General features: G+C 38.7%; 2 protein-coding genes across 2 annotated transcripts in view; both read right to left on the reverse strand.

Moving 5' to 3' along the window:
- LOC120413590 (uncharacterized) overlaps positions 1-14849 on the reverse strand; it is a 142413-nt gene that overhangs the window by 112181 nt on the left and 15383 nt on the right. The window lies entirely within an intron of this gene.
- On the reverse strand, positions 2396-3777 carry LOC120413593 (cuticle protein 19). The gene is made up of 2 exons (XM_039574501.2): positions 3242-3777; positions 2396-3176 (listed from the first exon to the last, which is right to left on the reverse strand). Exons 1-2 carry the CDS (start codon positions 3248-3250, stop codon positions 2853-2855), a joined length of 333 nt encoding a protein of 110 aa, XP_039430435.1. The 5' UTR covers positions 3251-3777; the 3' UTR covers positions 2396-2852.

Below are 14849 nucleotides of genomic sequence, written 5' to 3' on the forward strand. Positions count from 1 at the left end.
TCCGTTTTGCAGATCGTTGTGCAGAATCACTCCGTTCCGATTCCTCCTGCTGTTGCCCCAAACTTCATGCTTCGCGTTGAGGTCACCAGCGATGATGTACTTTGCGCTCCGCCGTGTCAGCTTCTGGATATCGCTCTTCAGTTTTGCTGCTGAACCATCTCTGGAATTCACCTGACGTGGGCAGTATGCAGCAATGAAGAGTACTGGGCCAACCGAAGTGGGAATTTCCACCCCAACGGCCTCGATGATGTCCAGCTTGAAGTGTGGCAGCCGGCGTGGCTTGAGATCACGATGAACAGCGACAAGCACACCTCCTCCTCCAGAGGTGGTCCTGTCGAGCTGCGTCGCGATCTTGTAGTTTTGCAGATAAACTTTTTCACCGGGCTTCAGATGAGTTTCCGTGATGGCAGCTACGTCGATCTCCTTCTCGCGAAGAAAATCCACCAGCTCTAAGTTCTTCCTCCTAATGGAGCAAGCGTTCCAATTCAGCAGCTTGAGGGACCTACGATCCATACTGGATGACGAACGAGGTCAGCACTTCAATCTGCTGGGTCTTGGTTTTGCATCCACGCAGTGCAGCGGACATCTGTTTGAAAATATTGAGGAGTTCGGTTGAGGTGTAAAGATCATTACCATTTTCCTCAACTGCTGGTTCTTGGGTTGGTCTTGGCTCCTGGCTGAAGCCCGGTGGTGGCGGTCTCGGCTCCTGGCTGGAACCCGGCCGTGGATGATTCATCTCAGCTCTCTTCCTGGGATCCAACGGCAACGGTGCCAAGTTCGGGACCTGGCGTCGCGGTTGAAGAGGTGGAAAATTTTGCTCCACCAGGGCTGGAGGAGTTCTACGACGCTGAGGCTGATTCTTCGTCGATGCTTGCTGCCGAATTTTCACGAACTCAGCTCTCTTGGGGCACTTTCGGTCGGTTGACGAGTGCTCACCGTTGCAGTTGAGGCACTTCACCAGCGAATCTTGGATGCACTGGGATGTGATGTGCGCATCGGTACCACATTTGGCGCAACGACGCTTCAGGTGGCAGTTCTTACCTCCGTGCCCGAAGCCCAGGCAGTTGAAGCATTGTGTGACGTCACGGTGCACTGGTCGGTATCGCTCCCACGACACGATAATGTTGAAAACCGCTCGAATTGCCTTCAGCTCAGGAAGCGTCGTCGATCCCTTAGCCAAATGCAGCAGGTAGAGCTGGTCACGGTACTTGATGTCTTTGTTGCGTCGGCTCATTTTGTGCACGGCCAACACATCCAGTTTCAAAACTTTTAGCTCGGCAGCTAATTCCTCCACTGGCATGTCGTACAGACCTCTGACGACGATTTTGTACGGCTTATCCATGACGACATCATGGGTAAAGTACTCCGCCTCGTTTTCGGTCAAGAAATCCTTGACCAGTTGATAGTGCTGCCTGGATTGCACCAGCACCTTAAATCCGTCCTGACACAGACGAATGTTGCCTAGGACTTTCCCAGACTTGATGAGTTCAACCAGCCCCGCTCGAAAGTCGATCGTTGCTGCTGATTGCCTCACATAAAAAGGAGGCAGTTTCTCCTTTCGCTGTTTCACTTCATTCTCCTTTGCTTCCGCTACCTGGTCCTCGTCAGGCAGTCCAGCGAACTTGTTGTTCTTCAATAGCTGCTCCTCGTGCGACGAAGAGTTCTCCTCCTCCTCATCCATCGGTACAGTACCGTCGCTCTTTTTCGTCTTTTTGCTGTTCGATGTCACTTCCAAAAGCACCTTCCTTTTGGAAATCCCCGGTTTTTGGCCATCAGTTGAGGCCTCAACCTTCCTTTTGGAAATTCCCACTTTTTTGCCTGCTTGAGCCGCAGGTAGGGCAATATTGCCGGCGTTTTGCGCCGGGACGCGACGAGTCATGTTGATTCAGACAACCTTCACCAACGAATGCTCGGATAACCAAAATACCGTTTATGGGCTCATCCCAGCCTTCAGAAGTCAATGGCCTAGAAGAACTTTAAGCGAAAAGGGCCCTCCAAGACCTGTGGGTCGTTTTACAAGGTAGTTGCGCAGATAGTTTCAATTGTCCTGGCGCCAACGACAAGTAAAAAACAACTACTTTCTTTGGCGTGCTATTTGGGAGTGCTAATTAATAGCACTAGCACTGTGCAACGCGTAGCATGCGTTGAACTTGGTGCAAGTGCTAAATTTGAAGTTCCAGTGCAGAGCGTGCCAATGCACGTCTAAATGGGAGCTTAAGAGGTTTGAATTACCTAACCGTTTCAAGTCGCGGACATCTAGTTTCTAGTAGGAAACTTGCAATAGAAAACTCCTAGGTTAAAGTGTTAAGCAAACAATTAGAGTTTTTTGATTTTTAAAACAATTTAATAAAATATAGTGAAAGTCATTTTCGATCACCAATTTGATTCTGCGTCGATTTTGTTATGCCCAATTTTGAGATGTTTAAAAATAAAGCCCTATAATTTTTTTTCTAAACTTTTGTTTTGGTTTTTCTTCTTTCATTTTGCTTTTAGGATTGCTTAGACATTTTCTAAACTTTTAATCTTTAACTATTTCATATTATCTTGGCTTAATATTTTTCTTTTTTGCGTCGGTAATTTTATAACCTGGATTTATTTTTTACTGTAATTCTAAAGATTTCATTGGAATCATTGGAATAAGCTACAAAAAATAAAAACCAAATCAAATGAAATAAATTACACAGTTGGTAAATACAGTTTTTTTATTGACAGTTACCGAAGCATGGTTTGTCTCCAAATTCATTGGAGATTTCACTGTGAAACAATAATGAACAGTCAAGGAACTTTTATTCTAATGTGGCAATTTGAGATTTCTTCTTCTGCTTCTTCCCTCCAACGAATTCCCTGATCACTCAATGGTGCTGATCAATGTTCGAGTAGCTCTCCCCGTGCGGGTGCTGAGCGTGGCCAACGCGCTGCACGTGGGCCTGGAATCCGTTGTGGTCATCCGAGTTGTAGGTCACCACCCGGTGCGTACCGTCAGCTTCGTCCAGCGAGTACGATCCAACAACGACCTCGCCATCCCGGTGCTCCCACTGGCTCTTGTGATCCCCGGTGTGGGGGTCCTGCACTCCGTACTCGAACTTGTACTTGGGGTACGCATAGTAGTCATGATGATCCAGCTCGTAGTATCCGGCGGAGACGACGACGACCAAACAGGCAACCAATGCAATGACCTGGACGATTCGGGAGAACCCGTTAGAACTTGATATGGAAACATGAGTTGTAATAAAGAACTTACTTTGAACATTTTGGATCTCCTGCTGCTAGTGACTCTGCTGAACTCTGAGGGGGTAGTGTACTCTGGTAGAACACTTCAACTGAACTGACACTACTAGTAGTGCATCGCAGAATATTTATACCATCAACCGAACCAAGTCTTCTTCTCGAAGTTTGCACCGGTCGTCGCCTTCGTCACTTCTAATAGAGCTAAAGTTCGAAGAACGTGCGGCAATCGGGCCGAAAAAATGCATAATTTTCCAATTTTTGCGTTCCATCGGCGGATTCTGCCAGCTCTGACTACCCCCACAAAGTATAGCCCACCGGGGAGCGACCTTGCGAGACATTGAGCGAAAGAAAAATTGAGGCTCTTGAGAATTACCGACTTCTGCTGCCGCTGCTACATATTGAAGTGTGCTATTTGCTTTCAAAACGGTTTGCAATTTTTTCTATCATCTGGCATGCCGGTGTGTCCGTACGGCCGGAAAACTGCACTGTGGGAAGTTTTGAACAGGTCAAAATATAGTTTTGCGGTTTTCAAAATATTTGATTTCTTAAAAAGTTGACTTTTTGCTGGGTTTAAAAAAAATTGTCACGACATTTTTTTTTATTCGTCAAGATCCCATAAATTCGACGCTATCCGATTGGTTATGCCCACTGTGGAGTGTTTTCGAATTTACCGCTATAATGGGCAGGTATTTGTTTCAGTTCATCGCGATGCTCAGACAACAGACGCGGTGCGAAAATTGGCTGCCTGGGAGTTTGCTGGAAGGTGAAACGGAGTTTGAACCTCCTCCGCTCCGTGAGGCTTCGTAATTATGATTGGTTGAAGAAAAATCACGATGCACCCTGACCCAGGTCGCCCAATTTGACTGCGCGGTATGTCCTTCCGATTTTGGCGCGTTTTGTGTTTTTTTGTTTTGCAATTTGGATGCACCGATTTTAAGATCGTTATTTCAAAAAGTATTTAATAAGTATGTTATTGTAGAGAATTTAGCCATTTTGTTCGAGATTATCGAAATTGATTTTTGTTTTATTTGGATGAATCTTTGTCCATGCGTTTCGTATGTGAAAGAATAAATTTTAAATTATTTGTCCATACAAATCTTTATGCAAATAAGTGAATGTTCGAAAATCTGTATCTTGAAAAGAAGATTATGATTGATTTGGTGCTTTGGGCACATTTTGTAGAATACTGATCCCCCTCCTTTAGTTGTCACTTAAAGTTGAATTCCCAAAATATTATTTTTTCTTCTATCGAGAATTTTTTATATGTTTAGGGTAATAAAAAAAGTATATTTCGAACAAGTGTTTAGAACTCATACTATCTGGTAGTCATACAATTTAAAAAAAAAGTGAATTAGGCAAAAACTAAAGAATATGTTCAATCATTTTTCCAAATCATTGTAAGATGCAAAATCACACTATTTATAATAAAGTGCACCATTTTCAAACTGGTCAATTTTTGGCACTTGAAAAATGTTTCATTAAATGAAAATTAGACGACCTAGTCTTTTCTTTGCATATACAAATCTAAGAGGGATTAAGAGTATGCCGCAACCAGAGAATTTACCTATTCTTATTCCAATATTGTTGATTTTAGGCCTGTTTCTTAGCTACAAATTGTTTTTATTTTTGAGTAATAACCACTCTGTACATTAAACTTATTTCGACTTATATGGATTTTAATTTTGAAAAATGTTCTATAAGTTATGCTACACCCAGAACTGGGCATCGGCATACGAGAGGATAAAGAGCACGATTCGGTAGTAAAATGGTACTGTGTGCGGACGGAGAGGTTAAATCCCGAAATTGCCTTGAGTACTTTACTCATGGGTTCATTTTCCAAAAAAGTTCATCTTTCAAAAAAAAAGTACCGGTACCGAGATTCGAACCCAAGACCTTCGGCTTATTGAACCGTGCCTTTGCCGTATAGGCCACCATGGTTCGGTGACTAAGTGGTGGTCATTTGTCCATATAAGCCACTTAATAAGATGAACTCGTCAATGAACGAATGAACACGCGAGAGGTCTTTACTCACGCAAAATAGTACTTTCCTCACGTTTCTTTTCAGGAGGACTTTCCCCTCGTTCTTTAACTTTGGGTGTAGGCTTTTTTTAAACGAGCATGACCATGGTTGACTGTCAACTGATTTGCTACCGTCATCAGGGGGGTGAGATTGCTAAAATTTATTTGACCCAATCTTACCCTCCAGACCCAATGTCACCCCTGCAAACGGTACTCCATTTCTGTCAGATCAGCTAAAGTCTTACATTAAAGGTAGATGGTGACTTTTTTTTGGCAGTGTCAATGATGGTTCTGAATTCAGGGTCTAGAGATAGCAAATTGAAATGAAAACAATCACTACATGTAAAATGCTTCTACAAACAACACATAGAAAACGATTTTTGATGGAAACATTCTGAATCAAGATTTGAATGTTTTTTTTTTTTCCAAAACAAACATGGTCGCCAAATGGTCGATCAGGAATGATGCTTTCCAGAGCCTTAAATCAAAAATGATCAGTTGGAGCCAATCATCCTTTTACTGTTAAGCCTCTGAAGATGCCTTCTTTACTAGTCAATATCGGCGCCCTCCCGAGAAGTCTACAGTTCAACGAAAGGGAGAAATTTGCAACTCATCAGGCATGGTGTTTGTCGCTTCATTTCTGACGACACCGCAGGAAACATTTCCTTGAAATCTATCAAAAATGGTTCTAATCTGGGTGCAGATTAGTGGTTCGCAAAGCGGCCTAAATTAAGAAATGTCAAAGCGGAACCAATTTACTGTTCGCAAAATTATACCAAGAAGTGGCAAGTATTGTAATCGATCTATAATTTATTTTGTCGGAGGTGTCGAGCTTTTGAGGTATTCGAAGTAAACAAATCTTAAGAAGAGGGTAGAAATCGAAATTGGGTAAATTTTTCGCTCACATTTCAATACTTGCTATGTCTCACGCAAAACTTACGTTTATGACGCTTTTTGAAATGTTAGCGACGAATTATCAATAACTATGAATGGCACATGCCAAATAATATTCAATAATTTTACTCCAACATTATCACCGCGCTTCAAAGATCCACAATTCTTTCGATTGAAGTTTGTTCAGGGAGCCCAAATCTACCATAGGGTTTGTGCAAATATTACGTCCCCCCCCCCTCCCCCTGACACGCACTTTTCTTATACCTTTAACATGGGCTGTCACAAACCTCAGACCTCCCCCTCCCCTATTCATGGACGTAATTTTTAAACAAACCCATAACTATGGGTTGGTGCCTTGGTTGGTGCATTTCAATGAGAGCTTTTGCACCAAGATTTTTGTTGCATAAATTTTAGTACATATCTTCAAAACTACGGGAGATATTGAATTGATTTTTTGTTCATCTCATAAAATACTTTTTACAAAAATATTTACAACAAACTTTGAATATTTTTTTATAATAAGATTGATTCAGGATTGTGTCTGCAAGTTTGGCATTGTTGGAATAAGAAGACAACAACTTCCTTAGCTGCTGTGCATCCTTAACGAAACCGAAGCGTCTGCTGACATAAACTTTAAAAATATCATGTTGTGTAATTTTAATCAATTTAATCTATATTTACTTACCGACATGATGAAAAAAATGTCATTTTAGTATAATTATAAGTTGATCTCACCTGGAAAAAAAGAAGAAAAATTACTTAATATTGTGCAAAAACTTGTTATACTAACTAGACAAACATAAAAATGCTAACAATTTTGTTATTATTTCTCCAAAGAAATTTGTTAAGGCTCATTTGCCGCTTTCATAGCCTTGTTTACGATGTTATTAATTTTGCAAACCATTTCAACCGTTTGATCTGAACGCTCAGATAAAACTAGAGAGCATCACTCAGAACGGAATCCGCCCCGATGGGCGCATAACTTTTTAAGACCTGCAGCTCCGGTTCTAACCTCATAATTAACTAAAACATCATCTGGTGGCGGCGGCGGCGGTTTACGAAGGCAAACAGTTTTAACTATCCGCGGGGGCTTCTTCTGCAAACCACATTGTATATTGAGAAAAATGGCAATTTTGTTCGCGACTTTTTGCGAGACCTGTGTGAGACCAAACGTTTGTTTTTTTTTATTGCACCAGTAAATAAAATTCCACCATCAATGAGGTAGAGCGACAGCGAGGAGTGGGGGTTGCAATTTGTCCGTCCACTTAAAATCCGATAATGATTGGGTTGAATACATTTTCCCCCGCTGTTGCTACTGCCGTTGAAGAAGACTTCCCAGGCCTATTAGCAAAGTCGCGGCTATAATTTGCGAAACTTTTTACGCACTTTTGCTGACTGCAACAGTGGCAGCAGTGGCCATTAGCGGGCGCGGGTGATCGTGTAAATTACTCCCACAACTTCTTTACTGCATAGGAAGATATGGTGTGCAAATTTCGAAAAAGATCTAACTACGATCTTTAGTCAATTAATCAAGGGTTTCCAGAAGCGTTTATTACTTGCCAGTCTGCCAATTAATTACTCAAATTACTAGTCCAAAATGATTAATTACACAAATTACTTAATTACTTTTCACTACGATAAAAAACATTTAATTTATATTTAAGTATTCATTTCTACGGTTCTAAACTAAATTATTTAAAAATAGATCATTCGATAGCTCTTTCAATAATTATTTTGTTTACTTTATTTTTTCACGTATAATTTTTATTGAAAATAGAAAAATGACCCCAACTAGAGAGCGCTGAAACATTGAGTGATGTTTACGTGATACCCTACAGCGAGTTAATTGGCTTGAAATTCGGAATTTTTTATTTTATTATAAACTTGACATTCGTTTCAATTTTACAATTTTTTCGGTAAAAAAAGTAGCTCAATTGATATCTAGAGTTTTTTTTAAATAGGTCTTATAAACATATGAAAGCTTTGAAAAAAAAACTCTGGATATGAACAATAATAATTGTTTCATGGCCAATTTAACCTGTTCATTATCTGATTCCAAATTTCCTTAATGTTCACGTTTCAATCAACCGAACCCTTATCAATCAATTGCAAATGAAGATTATTTAAGTTGACTTACGTTTTTTGAAGTCATGTTTGTCATAAAAGCAAAAAAAAAATTGTACTGTTTTACTTCAATATATGAATTTTAATAATATTTTCAGCTTCCAAAGTCGAATGCCATTAATATATAGAATTTGTTGTAAAAAAGGCCCCCTGATTATTTGAGCTAAAACAAAACTTTGACAAATATTTGCAGCGGCTCTTCTTGAGAATTATGAAATTCATCAAAATAACGTTAAGTTTTAAAACGTTTTTCAAACATTGGTTTGACATTACTTTGCATTTTTTTTCTGAAGCAAATTTAAAAAATCTGTTATTGAAAATACAAATAATGTGGAACGAGGCATTAACATTGGATTCAATTGCATCTGAATATTAGTCGATTTTAATTTCACTGAGTTTGTTTTTAACCATTGAAACATTTGTCTCAGAAATATTTGGAAATTTTTCGGGAAAATAGCTAATCTCTTAATATTACAAGACTGCCAATTTCTGCAGATGATGAAAAAATATTAAAAAAAATAAATTTTATTTTTATTTGTATTGATTTTTAAATGGCCATCACTTGAAAACTTTGTTTATTTCAATGATAATTAAGTACATTTTGGTTTTAAATATTTGATCCAAAAAAACTTCAAATAATTTTGCCTGCCTATTAGAAGGAAAAGCAAAAAAAATCGATTCTAATGAAGTTCTCGCAAAAAAAAACATATTTTTATAATAACTTAATAAAAATTGATAGATTACGGATTCACAAAACATTTTTCAGTTCGATGAACAACATGATAAAAATAAATTTTAGGAGAGTTTTAGGAGAGAACTATGGTGAATAAGGCCTTCTACATACAGAATCAGTTTTTGTAATCTTTGTGTTTCACTCAAATTATCAACCCCACATCTTCTGTATCATATCTTATAATAACAATGATACACATAAGAAACTTTAATGCAAACTAACCATAAACCAACACCATACAACATACCAACACTCACCTACATAACAACCCCAACCAACCCAAACCCAACCCACAACCCCATCCAACACCTACCAAACCCTAAAAACACAAACCCCTACCAACCATTACCAACAACCAACCAATCCCTACATCTTCCAATCATTCCCCAAAATCCAAACCAAAATAAAAATCCCCCCCCCCCACAACAACCAAAAAAACCTAACAACTCCCCAACCCACAAACCCCCAATTCCCCCCCCTCTCAACCCACACCCCAAATAACCCACCCCCCAAACTCCAAACCCATACACCCCTCCAAAACACAAATTAATAACCTTTAAACCCCATCCACTCTATCCTTTATTTTTCCCAAATTTTCAACATCCCCAAACCACCTCCCAACTAACAAAACCAATTTACTTTTTAACACCCCCCCCATACCGACCAAACACCCTACCCCACAAAAAAACTCACAACTACCACAAATATCATTTCCCTTCAAACCCCATAAAATAACCCACCCCATACCCATTCCCATCAACCATTAACATACAAATCTTAAACAAATAAAATACAAACACTTTAATCCCATCAAACATTAAAAACTATTCAAACATAATACCATACCACCCAAACAACCCCCACCCAATACATTTCACCTAAATTAAATAAAACCATACAAATTCCAAAAAAATATCCCTATTCCCACTCAACCTCACACTACACCACCCCTTCCTAAATCCACATAACACAACCTAACTACCCAAATTAATATTCCCCACCATCCTCCAAATCCAACCATTCTAACCATTTCAACCCCTAAACTTACATCCTACCCTTTAATCCTAAAAAATATCCCAAATTATCCCCCCAACATTATCCACCCATAACCCTCCATCTTCACTAGTTTTACTTCATCCTCCAAATACAATAATAATATTACATTAAAATTCCCCATAGTATCCCACCCACTATCTAACTCAATTCCAACCCCCCCAAAAAATCCCCACAACCCCCCCAACCCAAACAAAACCTAAAAAAATCCCCCCATTTCCCCCCACTATCCACTCTTCCCTCACCACTACCCCCCACACCCCACACCTCTATTCCCCTCAATACTTCCCCACTCACAACCTGTATTAATAATCTGTTTAGCTCGTGTTGTTTTTTTTTCTCTCTCCAACTCTTCGGCGCTCCGAAACCGTTAGATGGTCGAATGGTCAGACCCCAGTAGAGGAGAGGGCGCTACGGATCGGACGTGGTCAGACCCTGGGTTGGGGTGTTTTGCTTTCTTCGCATCTTCATCGGGCTGTCCGGCCTTTCACGAACGGCCTCCAGCAGCTGCTGCAGCAGACGGTTGAGGAGGTCCCCGCGCTGGAGGTCGAGATCGTTAGTTAATAGTTTGTATTGGGTCCCAGTGAGCAGCCCCACACCGGTTGGGACTGTGGGCCAGCTGTGACCAGTCTCGAAAGTCTGCGGCGTCTGCAACGGGACGCGTGACTAGACCCTAATGCGGAGGTGAACTGCGAACCGCTCGAAATTTCATCAATTATTTATTTAAATCTTTGCAGCTGATTGATCCCCAATGATTGAAAGGGTCTCGATGTTCACCCATACTGTACGGCCCCAGGGAAGGACGGATATACTGTAGGCGTAGGGAGTCTCTTTGATGTTGAGGATTTTGTTACGCGAGTTCTTCGGGTTGTTGCGTAACATCGATTATGTTCCGTGACAGAAGGTTGCTACAAATAAGTAGTTTTTAGGGGTTCAACACAGAAAACTGCTTACTAAAAATATAAAATTTAATTAAAGCTGTATGAATATAACTGTTCATCTCCAGATCTGAATCACCTAGTTTTAATCTTGAGGAGATAATCATTCAGCTTAACGGATCAGCGAATTCTATTTCGTTACAATACAAAATACCGTTCTAGAGTCTAGACGGCACTCATCAGGTTTTTTAAACCACGAGTATACGCATTGTTTGCTAATTCATAATTTGCGTGTTAAGTCATACTAAGGAGCATCACTTGATTTGAACTCTTGGTACAGCTAGAGCGGGTTGTACTCACTTTTGTACTTTCAAAACATCAAATTGGCTCGGTAAGTTCAGCAATAATAGCTTCAAATGTGGATGCAGCATTCCATGACCCGTAAAATGAGCAAATAATAACTACATTTTTTTCAAATCATAAAGCTCCAACTACTCGTTCCAGCTACACCCCCGACAACATCACTCGGGTCTGGTACAGATAAAAAGAGCAATAAAGATCATCGGGGCGGTTGCTGCTGATGATGGTAGTTTATACTGCAGGCAAAAAGGCTTCGACGAGCCCCAAAGTGAGCTCCAGTGAGTAGTAAAAAATAAGACTACGCTGCTGCTGCTGGAGATAAATCAAAAGGCAAAAGATTACGTGATACCGTATGACATACATTAGGAGGGGTCACACTGATGCTGGGTTCCCGTCACTTCTTCAACGGTGCTGGGAGATTAGGGTGGTCTTTTTGGCCTTTTTATTCTGATTTAATGTCAGCTAAAAATTCACCTTGATCAAAATCTTGTTTCCCAAAATAATTAAATTTCAACGTGACATATTTTAAGATGATGACGAAGAACCACCCTGGCAACTCGTGGCAATCTTTGGCCTGCGAATGATTGCGATGAAAGAAAGTGTTTTCGGTGAAGGTAACCGCACCGTTATCGTTGAGGATCTCTAGAGTTTTGATTTGTTTGGAGAGCCACGACACTGTGGTCTGACGATAGATTAGGCTGTCCACACAGAAAAAAATATGTGAATTTACCCGACACGGAAAACATGAATCACATGTAAACTCAGTTGATGTAAACTTGAGATTCGACGTAAATGGTTGAATCACACGTAAAATCATGTTTTTACGTATAATTTGTTGCAAATTTACATGAAATTGCATTTAAATTTAAATGTTAAATACCGTGCAAAAGTGTTACATCATAAATGATGTAACATTCGGAAATATTTTTTTGTGTGTAAGTTTTTCGGTTATAAGTGTTTTGAACAAGTATTTTTTTAGTTTGACAAAGATGTACTGACTTTGATAAATTTTCTGTCTAGAGCAAACAAATCAAGACTCGATTATCCCAAGCCTCGATTATCCGAAATTTGTATTATCCAAAGGAATTTTCCTTTTTTTTATTTTTTTAAATTTTTTACGTCAAGTTCTGCGACCTTGTTTTAGTCAAATTGGAATGGTTGATTGCCTGTTACATTACCAAATATATTTTCTCAATATTTTATTGCCGCCATTTTCAATGCCATCTTGGATTTCAAATTTTTGATTCAATTTAGAGCATTTTTTTAAACATATTTGAGCTTTCAATAATAAGAACAACAAGAATTTTTCTTGATTAGAGTATCGATTTTTCTAATGTTTTGAATGTATTTTTTAAGGTCTGATTTGGCCGATTTTTTGACTTTTACCGCTAATGAGCAATTCTCTACGGAATCGGTCTTTTTTCTTTAATTTTAATTTTTGTATTTTTTAATCTGAAACTTTTGCCGGGACCGTGGTGTAGGGTAAGCGTGATTGCCTCTCACCCAGTCGGCCTGGGTTCGATCCCAGATGGTCCCGGTGGCATTTTCCGAGACGGAATTTGTCTGATCACGCCTTCCGTCGGACGGGAAGTAAATGTTGGCCCCGGACTAACCTAAAAAAGGTTAGGTCGGTAGCTCAATCCAGGTGTAGGAGTCGTCTCCCTGGGTCGTGTCTCGGAGGAGTCGCTGGTAGGCAGTTGGACTAACAATCCGAAGGTCGTTAGGTCGAATTCCGGGGTGGATGTAAGCTTAGGTGTAAAAAGAGGTTTGCAATTGCCTCAACAATCAAGCCTTCGAACACCTAGTTTCGAGTAGGAATCTCGCAATCGAGAACGCCAAGGCAATGCTGTAGAGCGAATAATTTGATTTGAATTTTTTGAAACTTTTTTGGTGCCTTCGGTATGCCCAAAGAAGCCATTTTGCATCATTAGTTCTTTCATATAATTTTCCATACAAATACAACACGGTAAAAAAAATCTGGTGATTTTTAATTTTACTTTTTGTCACTGAAACTTGATTTGCAAAAAAATTTTTTTTTAATTTTTTCTGTTTTTGATATGTTTTAGAGGACATTAAATGCCAACTTTTTAGAAATTTCCAGAATGGACAAAAATTCTTTGAAAAAGTTATGATTTTTTGAATCAATACAGATTTTTTCAAAAAATCGAAATATTGGTCGCAGAAATGTTTCAACTTTTAAATCAAGACTAACATTTCAAAAGAGCGTAAAATTGAATGTTTGGACCGTTTGAAGTGTTAGTCTTGATTTTAAATTCTTGAAAATATTTTTTTTCGAAAAGATCGGAAAATTTCACGAATGTTTCATATTTGGGTTGTTAGGGTGAGACTTAGAAAACATCATTTTTTTGTTTGTTTTTAAACCTTTGCATGGCAATATCTCAGCAACTGAGGGTCGTATCAACAAAGTGAAAATGCAAAGTATAGAGAGCTCAGCTCTTCAAAACATTTTTTTTCAAAAGTGGGCAAACAAGTGCACTATTTTAAAAAAATGAAAAACAGCGACTATTTTGAAAAAAGTTACTTAAAAATGGCCTCAACTTGAAAACGGGGCACTATATCAAAATTTTAATGGGGTACTTTTTGATTGCAATTTTGATTTTACATCGAAAAATGAAGTTGAAAAATGTTTACGACCAATATTTCGATTTTTTGAAAAAAAAGTATTGATTGAAAAATTCATAACTCGGTCAAAACTTTTTTGCACAACCTGGAAATTTCTGAAAAGTTGGCATTTAATGTCCTCTAAAACATATAAAAAAATAAAAAAAGTGTTTTTTTGCAAATCAAGTTTTAGCGACAAAAAGTTAAAAAAATCATCAAAAAAAATTTACCGTGTATCATTTTTTTTCAGTGTAGTCCATATCCATACCTACAGCTTTGCCGAAGACACCAAATCGATCAAAAAATTCCTTCAAAAGATACAGATTTTTGAATTTTCATACATCATTTTTGTATGGACAGCTGCCAAATTTGTATGGAAAATTATATGAACGAACTATTGATGCAAAATGGCTTCTTTGGGCATACCGAAAGCACCAAAAAAGTTTCAGCCGGATTAAAAATGTAATGTTGGTCAGTAATATTTATTATGACCTTAAGTATATTTTAATGCAATTTGATAATAAATATTAAAGCAAAATATTTAAAAAAAAACTAACATGGGAAAAAAAGTTGAAAAATATAAAACCACAAAACATTCAAGAGAAAATAAAAACAGTTTTTAGAACAGGCCTAATACTAACTAAAAACTCTGAACTAAATAAATAAATACAGAATAAAAGTCTGAGTAGTTATATCGTGGACATAATCGAAATAATGAAGGACGCCGCATTCTGGTTCGGTATGGACTTGCCGAGTTACTCCTCCAAATCAAACTAAAATTTGCCTCTTGTTAATTGTGAATTGAATATGAGTGAAAGTTTATTTCGATTTGTCTTAATCATGTCTAGAACTTCGGCATACTCTGAGTTCAAAATTATCAATCCCCTTTCTGACCTGTTTCTATTGCATAATTTTCGTGCAAACAAACCCCTCCTTTC

This window comes from Culex pipiens, chromosome 2, assembly GCF_016801865.2.
Source record: "Culex pipiens pallens isolate TS chromosome 2, TS_CPP_V2, whole genome shotgun sequence".
NCBI classification, from domain to species: domain Eukaryota; kingdom Metazoa; phylum Arthropoda; class Insecta; order Diptera; family Culicidae; genus Culex; species Culex pipiens.